The sequence below is a fragment of the Setaria italica genome, chromosome V, assembly GCF_000263155.2.
Source record: "Setaria italica strain Yugu1 chromosome V, Setaria_italica_v2.0, whole genome shotgun sequence".
Lineage (NCBI taxonomy): Eukaryota > Viridiplantae > Streptophyta > Magnoliopsida > Poales > Poaceae > Setaria > Setaria italica.
This window is the reverse complement of record NC_028454.1, coordinates 14,997,857-15,021,746: the sequence shown is the minus strand read 5'-3', so window position 1 is coordinate 15,021,746 and position 23,890 is coordinate 14,997,857. Positions and strand designations below refer to the sequence as shown.

Sequence of the window (23,890 nt, the reverse complement as noted above, 5' to 3'; positions counted from 1 at the left end):
GCTCTGCCCGGCCCGTGTTTTAGATCGGGCCATAAATATCGGCCCGATCAAGCCCGCCCAACACATTGACTGGTCTGGTTTTTTTGGGTGGGTCGGGTTTGTCAGGTCAGGCGGTAGCCCATGACCGAGTCTAGGATAAAATAATAATAAATCATGCTTACTACAAAGTAAGAGCTGATGGTACGGTTCCTTGAGATATATCACATCTCTGACAAATGATAAGGAATTAAAGAAAATGGTGATGAATTATGTATGTACCACTTGTATCTAGCTAGGTTTGCTAAGCAATTAAGGTCCTGTTTGGCACGGCTCCACTCCATAACTCCAGCGACTCCAGCAAAAAATCCAGCCAAACACGTCAACTCCAAAACTCCATGGAGTTGCCAACTCCATTGAGCTGTAGTGCAAATGGGGCTGGAGTTTTGGAGCACCCCTTTTGCTGCTCTAAAATGTCCTCTTTTGAACCTCCTCGTGGAGTTGGTGGGTAATTACCCACCACTGCCACTGATTACGCAAAAATAACGTTTCATCCGTTTCCCTCTTTCTTTCCATTCTCCAATGCGCCTCTGTTTCCTTCCATTCTCCCGTGAGTTCACCCGCCCGCGCCTGGACCTATGCCGGCGGCTAGCCTCGCCGCCGCCGTAGCCCCTGCCGGCAGCCGGAGACAGTGCCCCACCGCCGCCGCAGGCCGGCGGAGCCCCGCCGCCAGGCGCCCTTGGCCCGATGCCGGTCCGCCTGCACGCCTAGCCCCGCCGCCAGGCGCCCCTAGGCCCGTCGGCGGCCGGAGCGCCCCACCGCCGGCCTTCGCGCCCCCCGGCCGAGGCCCGCCGCCGGCCTTCGCGCCGCTCCGCCGAGGCCTGCCGCCGGCCGTTGCGCCCCTCCGCCGAAGGCCCGCCGCCGGCCTTCGCGCCGCTCCGCCGAGGCCCGCCGCTAGCCGCTGCGGCCCGAGGCCGCCCGTCTCATCCCGCCGCCGCCGGCCACAGCGCCCGACCGCCGGCCTTCGCCCCGCCGCCGAAGATCCCCTGCCGCCGAAGGTATGGTTCCTGAATTATTTTTTTAAGTAAAATCAGAGGATTAGGTGTGATTGTACATGTACATGTAAAAGCTGGTTTGCTGCCGTTGGGGATTCTGATTTGTCGAGTAAGGTTTCACTTTGTGTTAAACCTCAGTTCTTGATATTCAAAATTTTAAATCATAGCATGTCTTCATATGAATTCATATACTTGTTGCCGCCTATTACACGAACAAGCTTTGGTCCTTCTAGTGTTTACATTACCCATCCCAGCCCTTCTCAGGATTAGGATTTACTACAAGACAGAGAATTTGATTTTCAAAATGTGTAGGACACTATTTGGTCAATCCAGGGCACCTACCTTCCTGTAGGAATTAAAGCTGATAACCTAATCAGACTAGATTGCATACCTAAGTACAAAGTAATACATAATGTTTGGGAAATGTTTCTCTTTACTTTTGATATGCGCAATCTCGAGTGTTGTGCGTGTATGAAATTGATATACTCCATTGCTGTGTGTGTATGAAATTGATATACTCGAGGCCTTCTAATATACTCGAGGCTTTCTAATATGAAATTTGTGAGTTCGATAGATGCCTGAAATTGATTGGAATTCGGAGAACACTCGAGTGCTGTGTGTGTTGTTTGCTGAACAAGTTGAAAAAGGAAATCGGCCAAACACACACTTGAATGCACTTGGTTATGCTGAGGTTGAGAAGGGATTCAAGGAAAGGACTGGAATTGTGGCTACCAAGGGTCAGATCAAGAACAAATGGGACAAGTTGAAGGAAGATTTCAAGGCATAGAAGAAACTAATGCTAAGGCAAACAGGGACTGATTGGGATCCTATAAAGAAGACTATTGCTATGGATGATGAATGGTGGAAAAAAGCTAGAGCTGTAAGTTGGTTAAAAAATTTTCCTATATTTTTTTCCATATGTCAAACCTATTGGTAATACTTATAATAATATTATGTGCTTATTTCAGGACATTCCGGGTTGTGGCAAGTTCAAAAAGAAGGGCCTTGAGAATGGAGATGAATTAGCCAAGTGTTTTGCTGACATTACTACTATTGGTATTGATCATTGGTCTCCTCATGTTGTGAATGTTGAAGCAACCAAAAATGTTGATGTCACACAATATGAGGCAACCAATTTTGAGCCAGAAGGTGATGATTTCATTCCTGAAACACAAGAGGAGGATATTGGTATTTCTCCTTCACCTGCGAGTGGCAAGAGACTAGCAAGGCCTGTTGATAGGAGTGGTAAAAAAGCGAAGTCTGGAAATGCACTCCTAATTCAAGAAGCAGTAACAAGTATGGCAAGTTCAGCCAATGAATATGTTTCGAAGAGACATGGAAAATATTCTATTGAGGAAGTAATGGAGGTTGTGATTGCTTGTGGGGCCGGTTATGATAGCAATGAATATTACATGGCGTCTGAACTGTTTGTGAAGAAGGAGCAAAGGGAGATGTTCATGACCTTGCCTACTAATGAGATTAGGTTCAATTGGCTTAGAAGGAAGTACAATGATAAATATGAAAAGTAGAAATTGGCTTAGTGAGAGTGATGTCATTTGTGTGTGCTACTATTTTATTTTTGTCGCATGTGTGGTACATTTTATTTTATTGCATTTTATTTATGTATGATAGTTGTATCTTATATTTCATTTATGTCAATGTTCACAGATGTCTTCAAGTGAGTCTGATGAATCTAGTGATTCTGATGGTGAATATTTTTTTAAAATGGTTGAGAGCTGTGGTAAGCTAGCACAAAGTTATCATGACTCATATATGGATAAGGCACCGCCGAGATTTATGTTTTCACAACAAAGTGGAATGGGTTGGCTGATGGAGACAGTAAACACTCCAGGGGAGTGCCATCAAATGCTTCGGATGAATGAGGTTATTTTTCAGGATCTTCATGATGTGTTGGTTGAGAGGTACGGATTAAAACCGTCGAAGCACGTGAATACTCATGAAATGTTGGCCATTTTTCTATTCACATGTGGTGGGTGTGAGTCAAATAGAAGAGGACAAAATAAGTTCAAACACTCAGGTGAAACCATTAGTAGAAAATTTCATGAAGTTCTAAATTGTGTGGTTGCCATGGCACAAGATTTCTTGAGACCAACAGATCCTAATTTTTGCAATGTGCACAAGAGGATTAGGAATGACAAGAGAGCATATCCACACTTTAAGGATTGCATTGGTGCACTTGATGGAACCCATATTCGTGTGTATTTATCACCTGAAGAACAAGTGAGATATATTGGAAAGACTGGAATTGCAACTCAAAATGTGCTTGCCGTTTGTGATTTTGATATGCGCTTCACCTATGTGGCTGCGGGTCAACCGGGTTCTTTGCATGACACTAGTGTATTGTACCATGCATTGGAAGAAGATGTAAATGTCTTCCCACATCCTCCTCAAGGTAAAGATTTTTTCTTACGTTCCTTTTCATATTTGTATGCACAAACTTATCTTATTTTACATATGTGTAGGCAAGTACTATGTTGTAGATGAGGGCTATCCTAATCATCCGGGGTATCTGGCTCCATACAAGGGTGAAAGGTATCACTTACCCGAGTGGCATCGAGGTATGGAACCAAATACTCCAAAAGAGAAGTTCAACCGTATACACTCATCTGTTCGTAATGTTATTGAGCGGTCATTTGGAGTATTAAAAATGAAATGGCAAATCCTTTACAAGATGCCCGGTTATTCCATGGTCACACAAAAGAAGATTGTTGCTGCTACTATGGTTCTACACAATTTCATACGTGAACATGCTAGCGTTGATGTGGACTTTGCTAATTTTGATAGAGATCCTACCTACATGCCTACTATTCCGGAAAGATACAACAAGTATGCCGTGTCTCAACATGCCTCCGATGGATCAACTTCGGAATCAAGGTTTGTGACTATGGACACCTTTCGTGATAGTATGGCTACATCAATTGCCCTAACATGGAATTAGTGCAATGATTATTGTAACGACCTTATTTTGGAACTATGAATTTATTTCAAAATTTTAAATTTTTGGAACATGTAATTTATTATTATTTTGGACTTCAATGCATGTACTTTCATTTTATATTTGTGATAAGTAGTTCAAGTCGAACCAGAGGCAAGAAAGGCAATCTACCCTCAAACTCCTCTTTTCTGGAGCTAGGGACACCCTCCCAGCCAAACACCCTCACCAAACAGCTCCAACCCACCCAGAGCTGGCTCCACCTGGAGTTCTGAAGTGGAGCAGCTCCACCCAGAGTTGGTGTTGGAGGTATGCCCTAGAGGCAATCATAGAGATGATGATATTTCATTTGTATCCATGATTTGTATATTGTGTTCATTGAATATCCATTAAAGGCTACTTGAATTGATTTGCAATTATGTGAATTGTATGTGAAACTCTTTACTTGTATGGTTATTCTAAAGTTGTCCCTAGTCGGAGTTCATGTGAGGACACACATGAATATTAGACTAGCACATGTATTAGTTGATGACTATGTTTCACAAGTCATGAACATGGAGATGTTGAACTAATAATGTGGACACATGTGGAGACATGTGTTAGGACTGACCCAACATGAGAAGTAGTTCTCTCTTTAAACAACATATACGCTTTGTCCTTAGACCTGAGATTGTCGCATGTATTCTAGATGTGGATCGACCTACTTAGGGGCTATCAAACGCTACGCCGTAACAGGGTAGTTATAAAGGTAGCTTTCGGGTTTGTCAAGAAGCATGCTATGAGACATGGTCAATCAAGATGGGATTTGCCCCTCTCTGATTGAGAGTGATATCTCTGGGCCCCTCGAGTGATCGGATCCGAAAATGCATGGCCATGCTACGTACGGTTAAGAGTTAACCTACAAAGGGATTCCAAATCACAGGATCGAGAAAGAGCGGTCGGCTTGAAGCTAGACCAAATATCGTGAGGCAAAGGGAATAGCATGTATATTATGTTGTGATGGTTCGTCTGATATGATCTTCGTATGCGTATAGGAGTTGGCACGTCTTGCTAGAGGCCGCTACCGACTATTGGGCCGAGTAGGAGTACTCGGGCCATGTCTATACGTATCCGAACCCATAGGGTCACACACTTAAGGGGCTGGAAGCCCAATTCGGATCTGATCCGAGTTGGATTAGGTTTAGGAGTACTAATGGGCCTCGGATCCAGAGGCCCATCAGGAACCTCTATAAATAGAGGGGTGGGGGCGCCCTAGGGTTGACACCTTTTGGCTGAACACACTTGCCGCGCCTCGCACGCCCTCGCCTGTTGCAACTCGCGGATCTAGCAATCTGGCTTGCGACGCTTCCTCCCTGCACGTGTGGATACCTTGGAGGTGTTGCGCCTGCAGCACTTGGACGAGCCATCGACGAGCCGCCGACGAGCCACGACGAGCCGACGACGAGCCGCGGTACCGGAGGCGATCTTGCTGTGCACGTGGACGAGCTGCTGAGGAGCTGCTGGACGTGATCGACTACGTTGATCGACTACGTACGACTACGTGATCGTCTTCACTGCATCGACGCATATCTACATCTTCCGCACCAGTAGTGCGTCGAGTGGTAATCCCGTGATCCTTATACGGCAGTTCTTCCTGGTTATACGCGGTAGAAATTTTGATTTGCGCTAGCGTAGCCTACCTCGTATCCGAACAGTGGTATCAGAGCCGTAGCTGCTTAGTTTTGGATTCGGGATGTGTGCATATGGAGATATGCGAGTTCTCTGTTTGATCTATGTCCTGATTTTGTGCCCTTGCTGCAATGGTAGTGTAACGACATACTCCTACCGGTCGGTTTCCGCCATCGGAGTTAAGTGATACACGTAAATCCAGTTGCAGTGAGGGAAGATCAATATGATTGGTCAAATCGAGATCCAGGGTCATACGCCAGGTGCATTAGATGTGCAATAGTAGATAGGATCTACTGCCGGGGTCGGGATTTTGCCGTATGCGTATGCTTCGGTAAATCAGCCGTAACTTTTCGGTACGATCTCGGATCGAGGCGATTTCTATACGAAAATTGATCTACAGAAAAAGTTACACATGAATTTCAACCGCTTCGCCGTTTTCGGCGAAATTAGATTTGCCAAATTCGGCTTGGAAGATGGAGTTTCGGGCCTCCGAAGTTTGGAACGTTAGGACGCCTAACTCTATTTTGCAGGATGTATGCATGTATCTTGTGATCAGTATGGCCCCTTGTGTATGTGATGCATGTGTGTAACTAATTCGTGACCTGCGTGTCGCGCGTACGGCAACACGGCAGGAGCCATATGTGTTGTCACTTTATTGTATTTAATGGTCTGCGTACCAATCTGTGATGATCCAAGCAACTATGTAATCTTCATTACTAGATTCTTTACTAGCTATTAGGCGTAATAGCATGCTCTAGTTCTTGGATGACTCATCACCAGGAGGATGGCGCACATGGAACATGGAGATGGAGATCACCATGGTGAACAAGTTCTATGGAGATGGAGATCACCATAAGAAAAACGGGCCAGACTGTGTCACAACTGTGTGAATGCTATTCTGTTTATGTTTTACTTTCTGCATGCTGTGATGTTAGAAGTAGAACGATCCCTCACAAAGTTTAAGTTAGTATGCCCTCCCAACTAAAACTTGCACCGTCCCATGTCTTGTACAATTAGTGGTGGGTCTATGAAATTAGGGTGCCACTAGTTTTCCTTGACTAGACGGGTTTGTGTCGGACACTTACATGCATAAGGGTTGGTTTGCTTAACAAGGTTATCTTAACGGTTAAGGACCTTGGGGCATAAAGGTTGGGCGCCGAGACATACAGATGTCACCCAACAACAGGAGTCATATGTGATATGATTAGCAAAAGTTGCTTACCGATCTACCTCGTTTGCTAGCGGTGATGCTAAAGCTCACTAGTGGACTTGTTAGTTGTGGATCCTGAATCACTAAGTTTCAATAGAGGGATATTGATTTTAGTGGGAGTAGATTCTGTTAAAATAGTTTAATGTAATTTGCTCTATCATGGATATGTTTGTCTTAGTGTATTTTGCATTACTTTTGTTGTAGATTAAATGGCACCTAGCAACACCACCACATCTTTCGCTTTGCGTTCGGTCCTTGAGAAGGACAAGTTGAATGGAACAAACTACTCGGATTGGATCCGCAACCTGAGAATTGTTCTCAGGGCTGAGAAAAAGGAAGATGTTCTAGACAACCCACTACCAGAAGAACCTGCTGAGGATGCACCCGCTGCTGCTAAGAATGCTTACAAGAAAGCATGTGATGCTAACCTCGAAGTAAGCTGCCTTATGCTTGCTTGCATGGAACCCGAGCTGCAGATGCAGTTCGAAACAAACCATGAGGCGCACGATATGATCGTGGCGCTTAGAGACATGTTCCAAACACAGGCCAGGACTGAAAGGTTCAATGTGTCTAAGGCCTTTGTTGAGAGCAAGCTAGCAGAAGGCGCAGCAGTAGGACCACACGTAATCAAGATGGTTGGTTACACTCAACGGTTGGAGAAGCTAGGCTTCCCACTGGGCCAAGAGTTGGCCACTGATTTCATTCTTTCGTCTCTTCCTCCTAGCTATGGGAACTTCATCTCGAACTACCATATGCATGGGACGGAGAAGGGTCTGAATGAGCTGTGTGGCATGCTTAAAACAGCAGAGGCTGGCATAAAGAAAAGCGCTAGTACCAGCCATGTGATGGCGATACAGAACAAGCCCAGCTTTAAGAAGAAGGGCAATTCTTGGAAGAAGAAGGGCAAGGCTGGAACGTCCAAGCCAAACCCACCGCCCAAAGTTAAAGCTGGACCTGGACCTGCTCCAGATAAAGAGTGCTTTTACTGTCATGAACTTGGTCACTGGAAGAGAAACTGCAAGCAGTACCTAGCTTCGTTGAAGAACGGCGGAAGTAAGAGTACTTCTACCTCAGGTACGCTTGTTGTTTATGTTATAGACAACATATTTCTCGCTGATACAGTTATTAATTCTTGGGTATTTGATACCGGATCGGTTGCTCATATTTGCAATTCGATGCAGGGAATGATAAGAAGTAGAAGCGTGGAAAGAGGAGAAGTTGATTTCCGCGTGGGCAATAATGCAAGAGTTGCTGCTTTGACCGTCGGGACGATGCAACTCCACCTCCCGTCAGGATTTATTATGGAGTTGAATAATTGTTATTTTGTTCCTAGTTTAAGTCGAAACATTTTGTCTCCTTCATGTTTGATGAAGGATGGTTATTCATTTGCGAGTGAAAACAATGGTTGTGTGATCTCTAAGAATAATATGTTTATGGCTTTTGCACCCATTGTGAATGGATTGTTTGTTTTAAATCTTGATGGTTCACCTGTCTGTAATGTAAGTGCTAAAAGGCCTCGGCCTAATGATTTGAGTCCTACCTACTTGTGGCATTGTCGTTTGGGTCATATAAGTGAAAAGCGCATGAAGAAGCTCCATTCTGATGGACTTCTAACTTCATTTGATTTTGAATCATACGAGACATGTGAGGCTTGCTTGCTAGGCAAGATGACTAAGACGCCTTTCACAGGATTTCCTGAGAGAGCAGTAGACTTGTTGGAACTCGTACATAGTGATGTATGCGGACCAATGAGCACGACGGCTAGAGGAGGATTCCAATACTTCATAACTTTCACTGATGATTTTAGTAGATATGGCTATGTCTACTTGATGAGGCACAAGTCTGAAACCTTTGAAAAGTTCAAGGAATTTCAGAATGAAGTTGAAAATCAGCGTGGCAAGAAAATTAAGGCCTTGCGATCTGATCGTGGAGGCGAATATTTGAGCCACAAGTTTAGCAATCATCTAAAGAGTTGCGGAATTGTTCCACAACTTACGCCGCCTGGAACACCTCAGAGAAACGGTGTGTCCGAGCGACGTAATCGAACTTTGTTAGACATGGTTCGATCAATGATGAGCCAGTCGGACCTACCGTTGTCATTTTGGGGATACGCTCTAGAAACAGCAGCTTTCACACTAAATAGGGTACCATCTAAATCCGTAGTTAAGACACCATATGAGATATGGACTGGAAAGGTTCCTAGTCTGTCTTTTCTAAAGATTTGGGGATGTGAAGTGTTTGTCAAGCGACTTCAGTCGGACAAGATCACACCCAAGTCGGATAAGTGCATTTTCGTGGGATATCCAAAGGAAACTTTGGGATATTATTTCTACAACCGATCAGAAGGCAAAGTGTTTGTCGCTCGGAACGGGGTTTTCCTAGAGAAAGAGTTTCTCAAAGGAGAAAAGAGTGGAAAGACAGTGCATCTTGAAGAAGTTCAAGATGAGCCAATCGGGCAAGAATCAATGAGTGATGCTAACGTAGCAGAACAAGTTGAGATACCCATGGCAAGAGAAGCACCGCCACAACCACGAAGGTCAGCAAGGCTCCGCGAAATGCGAGAAATATTATTGTTGGATAATGATGAGCCTGCGACATATGCAGAAGCAATGATGGACCCAGACTCCGAAAAATGGCAGAGTGCCATGCAATCCGAAATAGAGTCCATGGGAGACAATCAAGTTTGGAACTTGGTTGACCTGCCTGATGGTGTTAAAGCCATAGAGTGCAAGTGGATCTATAAGAAGAAAAAGGACATGGATGGAAATGTTCACATCTATAAAGCACGACTTGTCGCAAAAGGTTTTCGACAAGTTCAAGGAGTTGACTACGACGAGACCTTCTCGCCCGTAGTGATGCTTAAGTCCATTCGGATTATTCTAGCTATAGCTGCATATTTCGATTATGAGATATGGCAGATGGATGTCAAGACAGCTTTCCTGAATGGAAACCTAGCTGAGGACGTGTATATGATACAGCCCGAGGGTTTTGTCGATCCGAAAAATGCTGGAAAGGTATGCAAGCTTCAGAGATCCATTTATGGATTGAAGCAAGCATCTAGGAGTTGGAACATTCGTTTTGATGAAGTGGTCAAAGGGTTTGACTTCACCAAGAACGAAGAAGAGTCTTGTGTTTACAAGAAGGTTAGTGGGAGCTCTGTAGTATTTCTAATCTTATATGTGGATGACATATTACTGATTGGAAATAACATTCCTATGCTTGAGTCCGTAAAGACTTCACTGAAAAATAGTTTTTCGATGAAGGACTTAGGGGAAGCGGCATATATTCTGGGCATTAAGATCTATAGAGATAGATCGAGAAGGCTTATAGGTTTGAGCCAAGATACTTATATTGACAAAGTGTTGAAGCGGTTCAGCATGGAAGAGGCAAAGAAAGGGTTCTTGCCTATGTCACATGGCATACATCTCAGCAAGACTCAGTGTCCTTCGACTGCTGATGAGCGGGATCGCATGAGTAGAGTGCCATATGCCTCGGCTATTGGATCTATCATGTATGCAATGATAAGTACTCGCCCAGATGTTTCATATGCGCTAAGTATGACAAGCAGACACCAATCTGATCTAGGTGAGAGTCACTGGACAGCGGTGAAAAACATTCTTAAGTACTTGAGAAGGACTAAAGATATGTTCCTCGTCTATGGAGGTCAGGAGGAGCTCGTTGTAACAGGTTACACCGATGCTAGTTTCCAAACCGACAGAGATGATTCAAAGTCACAATCAGGATTTGTGTTCACGCTAAATGGTGGTGCTGTTAGTTGGAAGAGTTCCAAACAGGAGACGGTGGCCGATTCTACGACAGAAGCCGAGTACATCGCGGCTTCGGAAGCCGCGAAGGAAGGTGTTTGGATAAGGAATTTCCTCATTGAGCTTGGTGTGTTCCCGAATGCGTCCAGCCCATTGAATCTCTACTGTGATAACAATGGGGCAATTGCGCAAGCAAAGGAGCCAAGGAACCACCAGAAGAATAAACACGTAATGCGGCGATTTCATCTCATTCGAGACTTCGTTAACCGGGGTGAGATCAAGATATGCAAAATACACACGGATCTGAACATTTCTGATCCGTTGACAAAACCACTCCCGCAGGCTAAGCATGATGCGCATGTAAGAGCTATGGGTATTAGGTACCTTCTAGATTGACTCTAGTGCAAGTGGGAGACTGTTGGAGGTATGCCCTAGAGGCAATCATAGAGATGATGATATTCCATTTGTATCCATGATTTGTATACTGTGTTCATTGAATATCCATTAAAGGCTACTTGAATTGATTTGCAATTATGTGAATTGTATGTGAAACTCTTTACTTGTATGGTTATTCTAAAGTTGTCCCTAGTCGGAGTTCATGTGAGGACACACATGAATATTAGACTAGCACATGTATTAGTTGATGACTATGTTTCACAAGTCATGGACATGGAGATGTTGAACTAATAATGTGGACACATGTGGAGACATGTGTTAGGACTGACCCAACACGAGAAGTAGTTCTCTCTTTAAACAACATATACGCTTTGTCCTTAGACCTGAGATTGTCGCATGTATTCTAGATGTGGATCGACCTACTTAGGGGCTATCAAACGCTACGCCGTAACAGGGTAGTTATAAAGGTAGCTTTCGGGTTTGTCAAGAAGCATGCTATGAGACATGGTCAATCAAGATGGGATTTGCCCCTCTCTGATTGAGAGTGATATCTCTGGGCCCCTCGAGTGATCGGATCCGAAAATGCATGGCCATGCTACGTACGGTTAAGAGTTAACCTACAAAGGGATTCCGAATCACAGGATCGAGAAAGAGCGGTCGGCTTGAAGCTAGACCAAATATCGTGAGGCAAAGGGAATAGCATGTATATTATGTTGTGATGGTTCGTCTGATATGATCTTCGTATGCGTATAGGAGTTGGCACGTCTTGCTAGAGGCCGCTACCGACTATTGGGCCGAGTAGGAGTACTCGGGCCATGTCTATACGTATCCGAACCCATAGGGTCACACACTTAAGGGGCTGGAAGCCCAATTCGGATCTGATCCGAGTTGGATTAGGTTTAGAAGTAGTAATGGGCCTCGGACCCAGAGGCCCGTTAGGAACCTCTATAAATAGAGGGGTGGGGGCGCCCTAGGGTTGACACCTTTTGGCTGAACACACTTGCCGCGCCTCGCACGCCCTCGCCTGTTGCAACTCGCGGATCTAGCAATCCGGCTTGCGACGCTTCCTCCCTGCACGTGTGGATACCTTGGAGGTGTTGCGCCTGCAGCACTTGGACGAGCCATCGACGAGCCGCCGACGAGCCACGACGAGCCGACGACGAGCCGCGGTACCGGAGGCGATCTTGCTGTGCACGTGGACGAGCTGCTGAGGAGCTGCTGGACGTGATCGACTACGTTGATCGACTACGTACGACTACGTGATCGTCTTCACTGCATCGATGCATATCTACATCTTCCGCACCAGTAGTGCGTCGAGTGGTAATCCCGTGATCCTTATACGGCAGTTCTTCCTGGTTATACGTGGTAGAAATTTTGATTTGCGCTAGCGTAGCCTACCTCGTATCCCAACAGTTGGAGTCATGCCAAACAGGGCCTAAGTAATGTTGGCATCTCACACAAACATGAGTTGCACTTCTGTTGCATCATGCATAAAAGTAATGTTGGCATCTCACACAAACATGAGTTGCACTTCTGTTGCATCATGCATAAAAGTCAAGGTAGCTAGTATGCATCCATGAACTCATGCCATATTTGCTACGCCTATGTGTACCACAAGCTTAAATATTGGATCAACCTAGAAGGAAGGAGGTGATTTTTCATTAAGAAAATGAAATAGGCACTAAAATTCAAGCTAGAGGGGACTCGAACCTAAGGTTTTGGGCGGAATGGGAATGGTTCGAGTGCACAGCCACACCTCCTACTCTAACCAGTTGAGCTATGGCTCACTTCCTATATCTATCACAAGCTTCATATCTACAGCGACAAGAGACTTCTTTTCTCCTGTAGCTTTGTAATAGGCAGACAAATAATGTAATCTCCCTTTTTCATGTACTCATATTCGAACTCTTAATCAAGGATGTTGTCCATGAAGATGTAATCAATATAATTCGTATGTAAATCTAAGAATTATGGAAGTATGGGCTCACAATACCTGAATTATGAAACTTGTCTAAAAATAAACATTGACATGGAGGCGGGCCATCCCCTGGTCGTTTCCCCTCCACCAAATGGCTAGTTCCATACCAACAAGTAAAACACCATGGAACATGTGTACCAAGTCCTTCTGCTAGCCTAATGTAATGCGTGACAGAGGGGCAGACTATCAACCACGGATAGGTAATCCTGTGAGTCTGACACATCCTTCGATGTCACCGTTATAGCCACATGCACCCCATGACGTGTTAACCCAACGACCATAATGATGACTCGGCAGTGAGCATCCCACGACAAAGATCACCGTCACACACCACAAGGTTTAGGACCACTCAGCTCAACTGAAATCAGTTTGGGATGAGTTCCGAGTGGTCACCTTCAGTGGCTACCGCCCACTCGGGCATGCAAACCAGGGTGATGTCCGGGGGCTTCTAAGCCTGAGCAGCACGCTGATCCTCTGACTCTGACAAAAATCAAAAGCTAAGTCATTATTAAAAATTATTTTCTTTAACATAATGTCTTTGACTTGTTCTCCACATGATTGGCCATGTCAACAACAATGTACTCTTGGGGCCTACACCACGGCTGACTACTCCTGGGGTATGCTGAGTGACGGCTGACGTGCTTGATACACAAAGTTATGTAGGGATCTAGGAGGCTAATCCTAACAGGGAAATAACCCTCTCTGAGTACTCCTCCAGGATTTCCCCATCTTATCTTTAAAGTCGACGCGCTAAGGAGAACACGTCTGCATCACAAATCGTGACACATCCATGTGCCTAAGTTAATCATTGTACGTCAACGAGACAGTGCTCTCTACATTTTGACCATGGTTCATGTTGATTGGGTAAGCAGGATCAACCAACTACTCTAGACCAACAAACATAGAAAGAGACAGATGTGGAAGTATTTACATACATTACGAAGTATTGTGATCCATTAGTAGAGAATTGGCCTTTAGTCCCGGTTGGTAGGGTGCATATCTCCCGAAAATCCATCCGGGATAAACCAACCGGAACAAAAGGGGGGTCTTTAGTCCCGGGTCTTTCAACCGGGAGTAAAGGTCACCCTTTATTCCCGGTTGGTGTCACCAACCGGGACTAAAGGGCCTGCCACGCCAAGCGCGGAACAGGCCCTTTACTCTCGGTTGGTAAAAGCAACTGGAAGTAAAGGGTGCCCATTTAGTCCCGGTTGGGTACCCAACCGGGAGTAAAGGGTACCCTGCATGGCACCCTGCGTGGTGCCTGAAATTTTCATGCATGCATCACGTATGTAGTACCGCGGCCCTTTTGTTAACCTTTAGTAGTTGAGATTTTTTTTAGAATGAAATCAACTAGTATTTAAACAAATGAGATTTGTAATTATACAATTACTATATATATACACAATTCATATACACCATTCAACTAGTACAAATCGATCATAATTAGGGCGTATTATATATACAAATAAATCAAACTATATATCTACAATCTTCCCGTCGAGGTGTTGCTGCTCGGAGCGTCTAATTGTCGTCCATCGTAATAAAATTCTCCTTTTGGATTTACCACCTCATCCATTAGAAATCCAATGAGACCTTCACATATTGCCGCTACTCTTTCTTCCTTCAAGAGTCCTTGTTGAATATTTAACATCTATAATTTGGAAATTTGTGAATGTTACATGAACAAATAAATATAAGCAGCTAGAAAATAATTAACTAGTAATAGTTTTATTTTACGTACTTTAAAGTTGTGCGGCGTCATCTTTAGTCCCTTGGGTCCCATAAAACTTTGCATGTGCTCACAGATGTAGTAGCCACATAGATTATTCCCGGGTTCCTGTCTTAAGCACTTCAGTGCGGAAAAAAATAAGTTATGAAATATTCATGTTATACAATGTAATAAATGTGCAGACTTCATACGTACCGGGAAGTCTGTGTTCCATGTAAGTTTTTCTTTGAATGGACCTTTGTGTGTCCTTATGAATTGTTTCCATGCGCTGCGGATTAGAATAATGAATGATATAGTGCAACAGGGATAAAATTTAGGAAAACAAACTTTTGCATAGAGATAAAGGTCCAGAATTATTACAAGCCTAGCATGTCTTGCATGTCTTGGTACTCCACCGGATCTTTCCTCAATGAATCGAAGACAGTGACGTGGCTTCTTTCAGGCTCAATTATAATAAGGATCCAGTGGAAGCTGCGTATGTAAAATGTTCATGCATATTAGAGCTAACTAACATGTAGAGATAAGGAAAAGGACAACGAAAGTAGACGGTATACACACACTTACTTGAAGTTGTATGGAAGTAGTATGAAATCCTTGAATCTTTGTTTGTCTAGAAAATTGTATACTTCCACCAAGGTTTTTTCCGGCGCTAATTGTATCTGTTTTTGGTTAACTACAGATGGATCCATGAAGCCTATATGTAGGTACGCCTCTCATCGATACGTCTGAATTAGCATCCTACATAAAATGGAAGACGAAGTTAGTATGGTGACGCACGCCAAAATTTACATGTAGAGATAAACGGACACTTATAGAACCCAAGCGCTGATCAGAGAGACGTCCAGGGCATCATGATGGTACACTTCGTATATATCCTTGAAGTAGCCACAGCACTTTCTCGCCTTCGCCGTAAAAATCTATCGGTTTTACCTTCAGGTCGAGCATCTCCCTCGAGTCGGCGGATGCCATCATGTACCATTGATGGAATGCGTACATCTTTGTTGATAGCTTCCGTACCAGATTGGGCCTTATAAGAGGTTTGCCTAGCTCATAAGGCCATCTTGGCTTAGGGGGCGGTGCAGTTGGCGTGTCAACTTGCCCTAAGCATTCATCAAGTCCCAGACCTGTTTCTTGCATGAATTTCAATACTTGTGCTTGTTGATCCAAGGGTATTGCTGCTACCCTTTGAGCGTCTTTTTTGATAAATGGCTGAGGTTGGGGATAGCACCACTGGAAGATGACTTATCTTTCCTTTTGTCCTTTTCATCAGCTTTTACTAAAGCCCGTTCATAGTTTGATAAGAGTGGTATCCTTTTCTTGGCTCCTTCTTCCATCCTAATAAAAAAGTTTAAATCTCTTCGATTTACTGGCGGTGGCTCCATCTCCCTTGCTTTTTTTTCTTTGGCTTGTTTCTTGAATCACTCACTGGCCTCTCGTTGGATTTCTGCCTACTGTTCCGCATGAGTCATTGCCTTCCAGCGTTCCTTACGAGTCACTTCAGGCTCCTTTGTTTTCTTCTTTCTCTGTCTTTGCTTGGGAGGCGGTGCTCGTGACTTCTTTAGTGGTGCTACAGGTTCCTTCATGGGGGTGGCTCTTGGTGCCGGCGACGGTGATCTGGGAGGGGTGTTGTTATTGTCGTCGTCGCTCCCATCACTAGGATGTGGTGGAGATGGAGACCTTGATATAGCAGGAAGGGACGGTCCTGGAGCAAGTTGTGCAGGAGATGACGGTCTTGAGCTATGAGGAGAAGGTTACTGCTGGGGATCTACGGGGAGCGGTCTTGAGCTCTGAGGAGATGGCTCCGTGCTGGGAATAATGATGTAGCATTTTCGCCATAGAATGATCCCATGAAGCGCATCTGCTAGTGTCTTTTCCCTGTCACCTCCCGGGAGGTCGAGCTCTAGGCCTTCATATTGGCTATCAACAATTTGCTCTATGCGGACGCTGGCGTAGCCAGGTGGAATCTCCATGCCATGACTGCTCTGCCCCGCCAGGGTTGCTAACGCACTCCCGTATGCTAACTGTACATATAGCAGAAGTAAACAAGTTATTAAACTCCGATCACGAGGCGTGGATCAATTGACAAGATTGCATAAATATTATGTATAAGTATACCTTAATAGTGAGGTTGCTGACCGGTGCATTCAGCTCACATGTGATGCATTGCGTGATGGCATCCACGGGGAACCATTGCTCCTCCACGGGTAACCTGGGCGTCTGCGCATCGGGGACCCCTGTAGAAGCACAACTGCTCAAGAGGCGTTGAGAAGGGCTGGTGTAGTTTGGATTTGGCAATGCTCCAGATTGGGCCAACTCCGCAACTGTGTGGGACACTCGACGATTGATTTCCTCCAATATTCTTTGTTCTTGTGCCTGCACTTTGGATTCTAGCATCTGCCGCCAGCTCTCCTCGATCTGTTCCTTTCTTCGCTTGCGACTTCTGTACGATGCGTTGTCGCCTCGGAAAGCAAACTTCCACGGAATGACCCTGAACCCTCAGCAACATCCTGGGTGCTTGGGATTACCGAGGGCCAATGTGAGCTCATCATTTTCTCGGTCCACCTTCAACCTCCCAGCCTTAGAATCTTCAATGTTCTTCATAAGACGTTCGGCCTTCTCACATATTATGTCATTGAAAATCAACGTCCCATCCTCTTGGCTCAGGGAGCCTCCATGAGCGTAATACCAATTTTTTGATCGTTCGGGCCATTCAATAGTTGCAGGTACGATTCCCCGTTCGATCAGATCTTGTTCCATCTTCCTCCATTTGGGAATCGCTATGCCATAACCACCTCGCCCCAGATGATGATGGTAGCCCTTCTGACTAGCATTTGTAGTGTTGGTCAGGATCTTTTTTACACCGTCTTCACTCTTCTTATATTCAACAAATGCCTCCTAGTGGTCCCTCAACTTTGGCCACGCGTTGAAGTCTGGAGTTCGGCCCTTCTTAATGTAGTGGGCATCCAGCATCTTCTTGAATGTCTGGAATTGTGTAGCCATCTTCTTCAGCGTCCACACTTTCACATCCTTTTCAATATATCCTTGGGGGAATGTGAAATGTCTCTTGACGTCTTCCCACAGCATATTCTTTTCTATCTTTGGGAGGACGTACGGATTATGCTTCTGCCCTTCCATTCTCTAATGCTGATAGGCACGTTGTCCCGAACGATTGCCCCGATCTGACTCACGTACTTCTTTGCTACTTTCTCGGGAGCAACCGGCCTGCCCTCTTCTGTCACTTCCGTGATGACAAGCCTCCCTTCCATCACCTTTGTACGACCTCGGGTCTTCTACCCTTGCGTCGATCCAGAGGGCTAACAGTTCAAGATTTGTTAATTAGTACGTAGTAGTAATGGTGGCGCGAAACAATACAAGATTCGTTATATATACCTCGCTGAAACCTTCCGCCACGGCAAGGTGTTGCTGGGGCTCATGCTTTTCATTCCCATCGGCGGACATGTTGAGGAACATGTCCGCCTAGGTGCCCTCTTCATCGGTGTACGATAGTGGAAGGTTGTTGCCACTACCATCACCAGCTATTATCTGCTCCATGAGATACCTTGCGGTCTCGTTGTCTGCCATTTCAACTATTGATTGAAACATAAATGGAATCATACATGACAGTCATAGAAATTGCCTTAGTTATATGTACATAAGGGTATATACATGAAATCATAAAATAACATGAATCCCACAAAGTCCGGAATGTTTATACAAATTTCAACAAATTAGTAGTACTTTGTACGAATTTCTACCAAATTCCTACTAATTTGATTTTCTAACTAATATACAAATATCTATTGATTTTATAACTAATTCGTTCCCGACGCCAGTGCCGGCAGACCTCGCGCGGTCGACGGTGCCTAGGTTGGGACGGCAGCGGCCGGGGCGGCGGGACGGCTGAGGCGGGGACGGAGCGAGGTGGCCGCGGCAACGATTAATTTCTAACCTAGGCGGAGGCGAGGACGGACGTCTCTGGAATTAGCCACTATCTCCTATACGAAGGATTGAACCACGACGAAACACGATTAATTTCTAACCTAGGCGGAGCAACTAACTAATTACTACTAATTACTACTAATTTCCACTAATTTGATTTTCTAACACATATAAAAATATCTATTTATTTTCTAACTAATTACTACTCATTTTCATTTATTTGCTAACTATAAAAAAGGCCCTTGCTGACGCAAGCCGGTGCTCCCGACGCCAGTAAGAGAGGTACTCCCGACGCTAGTGCCGGCGGACCTCGCATGGTCGATGGTGGTCGGGGCGGCTGGACGGCGGCGGCCGGGGTGGTGGGACGGCGGAGGCGAGGACGGAGCAAAGAAAACGCCGGACGGAGGTGACCGGTGATGAGGGGTGACAAGGCGGCGCGTGCGATAGAGGCGGCGACGAGGTGGCGCGCGCGACAGAGGCGACGACGAGGACGGAGGCGGCGACGAGGCCCCGCGATGGAGGCGGCCGGAGGCGATGAGGTCGAGGGGGCGCGACGAAGGAGGATCAAGGTGGGCCGGGGCGATGGAGGAGGAGGCTGTCAGGGCGCGGGCGAGGCGGTCGGGCGGCGGGACGACGATGGTCGGGGCAATGGGGGACGACGACGACGGCGGCCGGCGAGGGAGGCGGACTGGCGGCGACGGAGTAGAGCAAGGGATCTTGGCGAAATTTTGGCTAAGTGTAACTGGCGTGGGGGTAGAAGAGGCTATAGTACCTTTTATCCCCCCCCCTTTTATCCCGGTTCGTAATGGCACCCGGGACTAAAGGACCTTTTGTCCCGGGTCCTATTACCAACCGGGATAAAAGCCCCCCCTTATCCCGGTTGGTGATGGGACCCGCGACAAAAGGGTACATCCACGAGGCGGACTGGGAGCCTAGCCTTTTATCCCGGGTGCCACCACCAATCGGGATAAAAGGGCCAACTGTAACCGGGATAAAAGGGTACGTCCCAGCGGGAGTCGAAAACTACCCTTTTATCCCGGTTGCAGTTTGCAACCGGGTTCAAGGGGAGGGGGGGCTTTTGTCCCGGTTGTTGTTGGCACCCGGGACAAAAGGGCCTTTTCCCATTTTTCTTCTCCCGCCTGTTTTTTGGAAATGGATTTTATTTATGTTTTCACTCCATTTCAGGATCAAAAACAAAAACCTTCACATATTTTGTACATGCAAAAATATATTTAATTAGCGAGTATATTGACAATAAGTGTGATTTAGTCATTAATTCTATACCAGTTCATTTAGCCTCTAAAATATTTATTTTACTGCATCGCTGGGATCAAGAAATTATTCAATTAAATAATTTCAACGCCCAAAAAAATCCATGTATGTATGTGGTTAACATTGTTCATGTTTATCTAATAAATCTTCACCTAACAAATTTAAGAACACATGAAATCATACATAGGGTAAATTAAAAATTGTATCAAGTACTACACAAAGGTCATGTAAATTTAGCGCATTACAATACAACGTTGTAAAATTTCTTCTTCACGAAAGTTCCTTGATCATGATGGCAGTGTAAGTACGGAGCCTCTTCTTTAGATAGCAGTATGCTTGGATCCACTTCAACTGCGAATGGAGGCATGCCATCAAACTGATCATAATCATCTGATTGGTCTGTTTTATCCTCGACTCCCACGATTTTTCTTTTACGTGGAAGAACTATGTGGCACTTTGGCTCCCATGTCTCTTCTGGATTTCTCTTGGGTTTGCTATACATGTCCTTCACATAGAACATTGGATGCACATCATTGGCAAGTACGAATGGGTCATCACTGTATCCAGTCTTGCTCAGATCTACTATTGTCATTCCGTACTGATCTTTGGTTACGGCAGTTAGCTTCACCCAATTGCAAAGAAATAGAGGGATGTACAGCGGTCCGTATTCGAGTTCCCTTATCTCCTGTATGAAACCATAATATGACTCCTTGCTATTATTTCTGTCCATGACATCTATGCGGACACCACTATTCTGGTTCGTGCTTTTCTGGTCCTGGGCTGTCGTGTAAAATGTATAACCATTTATCTCATAGCCTTGGAATTTGACGATTGTGCTAGCAGGTCCCCTGGCTAACCAGGCGAGCTGTGGGTAAATCTCAGAGTTACCCATAAGTTGTTGGCACAACCAGGAGGGAAAAGTTTCCATGTGATGACGGGTAAGCCAAGCATCGGATTTGGTCGAGTTTTTGGAAACTACTATCTGCCTGTGCTGCTCGATATACGGAGACATAAAGGATGACTATTGTAGCACAGTGTAGCGTGCCTTGTCGAACAAATCAGTATCATTGCTGAAACTTGATTTCCTTCCAAGGCTGCCCATTCCTCAGAGCCTCCCCTCGTGGCGCGAAGTTGGAACCCCAATCGAGTCAATTGAATCAATAAAATCAACACAAAACTCGATCACCTCCTCTGTTCCATATCCCTCGGTGATGCTTCCTTCTGGATGGGCACGATTAAGAACATAGTTTTTTAGGACTGCCATGAAACTCTTGAAAGGCCACATATTGTGCAGGTATACAGGTCTGAGAATACCAATCTCTTTTACTAGGTGAACCAGTAAGTGCGTCATAATATTGAAGAAGGATGGTGGAAATAACAACTCAAAACTGACAAGACATTGCACCACATCGTTCTTAGCTTTGATAGCTTGGATGGATTGATTGCCTTCTGCAAAATCGCATTGAGAAACGCGCATAGCTTTATGAGCGGCAACCGGACATTTTCCGGTAGAACACCCCTCAGTGCAACCAGAAGCAACTGGGTCATCAACATATGGCAGTCATGGGCCTTGAGATTTCTAAACTTCTTTTGTTTCATATTTATTATTCCCTTTATATTCGAGGGGTACCTAGATGGGACCTTCATACTATTCAAGCATTCAAACATGCTATCCTTTTCTTCCTTGCTGAGAGTGTAACTGGCAGGACGTAAGTAGTGCTGTCCATTATCTTGCTTTTCCGGATGTAGGTCATCTCGTTGCCCCATGGCTTTCAGGTCCTGTCGTGCTTCCAATGTATCTTTTGAGGTCCCATAAACACCCATGAAGCCTAGCACGTTCACGCAAAGATTCTTCATCAGGTGCATCACGTCTATTGCGTTGCGAACCTCTAGGATTTCCCAATAAGGTAGCTCCCAAAATATTGACTTTTTCTTCCACATGGGTGCATGTCCGTTATCGTCGTTCGGAACAAGTTGGCTACCAAGACCCTTTCCAAAGACTACATTTACATCCTTCATCATCTCAAAGACACGCTTTCCATTACGGTGTGCAGGTTTTTTACGATGGTCTGGCGCCCCTTTGAAATGTATCCCACTCTTTCTCAGCTGGTGGTAAGCAGGGAGAAATCGATGATGACCCATATAGACGACCTTCTTAAAGTGCTTCAAATACATGTTGTCTGTGTCATCTAAATAGTGGGTGCATGCCCGATATCCCTTATTTGTCTGTCCTGAAAGGTTACTCAGTGCAGGCCAATCATTGATGGTTACGAACAACAATGCTCGTAGATTAAAGATCTCTTGTCTAACCTCATCCCACACACGTACACCTTCTTCCTTCCAGAGCTGTAAAAGGTCATCAACCAACGGTCTTAGGTACATGTCAATGTCGTTGCCAGGTTGTTTTGGGCCTTGGATAAGTGCCGGCATCATAATGAACTTCCGCTTCATGCACAGCTAAGGAGGAAGGTTGAACATACATAGGGTCACAGGCCAAGTACTATGGCCACTACTCAACTCACCGAATGGATTGAATCCATCAGTACTTAAACCAAACCTTATGTTCCTTGCTTCACTTTCAAAGTTCGGGAATGCTCTATCAATTGATCTCCACTGGGCCCCATCTGCGGGGTGTCTCAGCATCTCATCTTCCATACGTTCTTCTTTGTGCCATCGCATCAACTTAGCATTCGCCTTGTTTCTGAACAAGCGCTTCAAGCGTGGTATTATAGGAAAATACCACATCACCTTCGCGGGAACTCTCTTCTTGGGAGATTGCCCCTCGACATCACCAGGATCATCTCGCCTGATCTTATACCGCAGCGCTTCGCAGACGGGACAAGCATCCAATTTCTCGTATTCATCACCACGATAGAGGATACAGTCATTAGAGCATGCTTGTATCTTCTGAACATCCAATCCGAGAGGGCAAATAATATGTTTAGCTTCATATGTTGTGGATGGTAATTCATTATTCTCGGGAAGAATCTTCTTAACAATGTTCAATATCCCCTGAAATGCCTTATGGGACACACCACTATTTGCCTTCCATTGCACAAATTCTAGTGTCGTACCTAGTTTTTTATGTCCCTACTAGCAACCTAGGTACAACAATTTTTGGTGATCATCTATCATGCGCTGCAACTTTGCTGCTTCCTTCTCAATTTCGCAATCTCTGTGTGCATCTCGTATCACCTGACCAAGGTCATCAGTAGGGCCATTTTCTGCAAACTCATCTTCATCAGCCTCACCCATTGTAGTACCTGGAAAAGCTTGGCCTGCAACCCAGTTCGGAATGGTGTCATCTTCCTCCTCCTCCTTGCCATTATCCATTACGACCCCTCGTTCACCGTGCTTGGTCCAAAACAAATAGTTAGGCATGAAACTGTATTTAAACAAGTAGCTATGAATAGTCCCCCAGGAACCCTTTGAATACTCCATGTTATTGCATTGGAAGCATAGACAACATACGAACCCATTCTCTGGCTTGTTTGCTTTGGCCACTTCGAGAAAATAATGCAAGCCATCAATAAACACCTTGCTCCGCTTGTCTGCATTATACATCCATTGCCGGTCCATCTGCATCGTATTACGCATGAAAATGGATTACACTTGACAATGGATTATGCGTGAAAATTGATTAAAGATCCAAACAACATGGTACAATACAACAACATGAAGATCCAAATACACATATTTAAATTAAAGATCCAAACAACATGATACAATACAACAAGCCATCCACTGGTTATTATCTAGGAGGACTTTAAGCATCCTTGGCCATCCGTTGCTTTTTCCAGCGCGCTCATTTTCTTCGGCTTATGCTGAGGGCCACCTATGATTTTCCCCTTGCCGAAAGAGAAACCACAATCGCCCCCACCATCGCCACTTCCTCCAGTAGAAGAAGCCATCTATGTACAAAAATTATTACCTTAACACTGCATAAGATG

General features: G+C 45.1%; 1 protein-coding gene and 1 pseudogene across 1 annotated transcript; one reads left to right on the top strand and one right to left on the bottom strand.

Moving 5' to 3' along the window:
- Positions 1 to 1,605: 1,605 nt before the first annotated feature.
- On the top strand, positions 1,606 to 2,636 carry LOC101771242 (L10-interacting MYB domain-containing protein-like). Its single transcript, XM_004968639.2, has 3 exons — positions 1,606 to 1,814; positions 1,890 to 1,911; positions 2,000 to 2,636. Exons 1-3 carry the CDS (start codon positions 1,606 to 1,608, stop codon positions 2,558 to 2,560), a joined length of 792 nt encoding a protein of 263 aa, XP_004968696.1. The 3' UTR covers positions 2,561 to 2,636.
- Positions 2,637 to 20,205: 17,569 nt separating this feature from the next.
- LOC111257293 lies at positions 20,206 to 23,504 on the bottom strand (annotated as a pseudogene).
- Positions 23,505 to 23,890: the final 386 nt, after the last annotated feature.

Excerpts from the sequence above, each read along its gene's own strand:
- LOC101771242 (XM_004968639.2), top strand. The coding sequence starts at position 1,606 with ATGCCTGAAATTGATTGGAATTCGGAGAACACTCGAGTGCTGTGTGTG. Across the intron at positions 1,815-1,889 it reads TTGAAGGAAGATTTCAAGGC|ATGGTGGAAAAAAGCTAGAG; the intron begins ATAGAAGAAACT and ends TATGGATGATGA. Across the intron at positions 1,912-1,999 it reads GGTGGAAAAAAGCTAGAGCT|GACATTCCGGGTTGTGGCAA; the intron begins GTAAGTTGGTTA and ends TGCTTATTTCAG.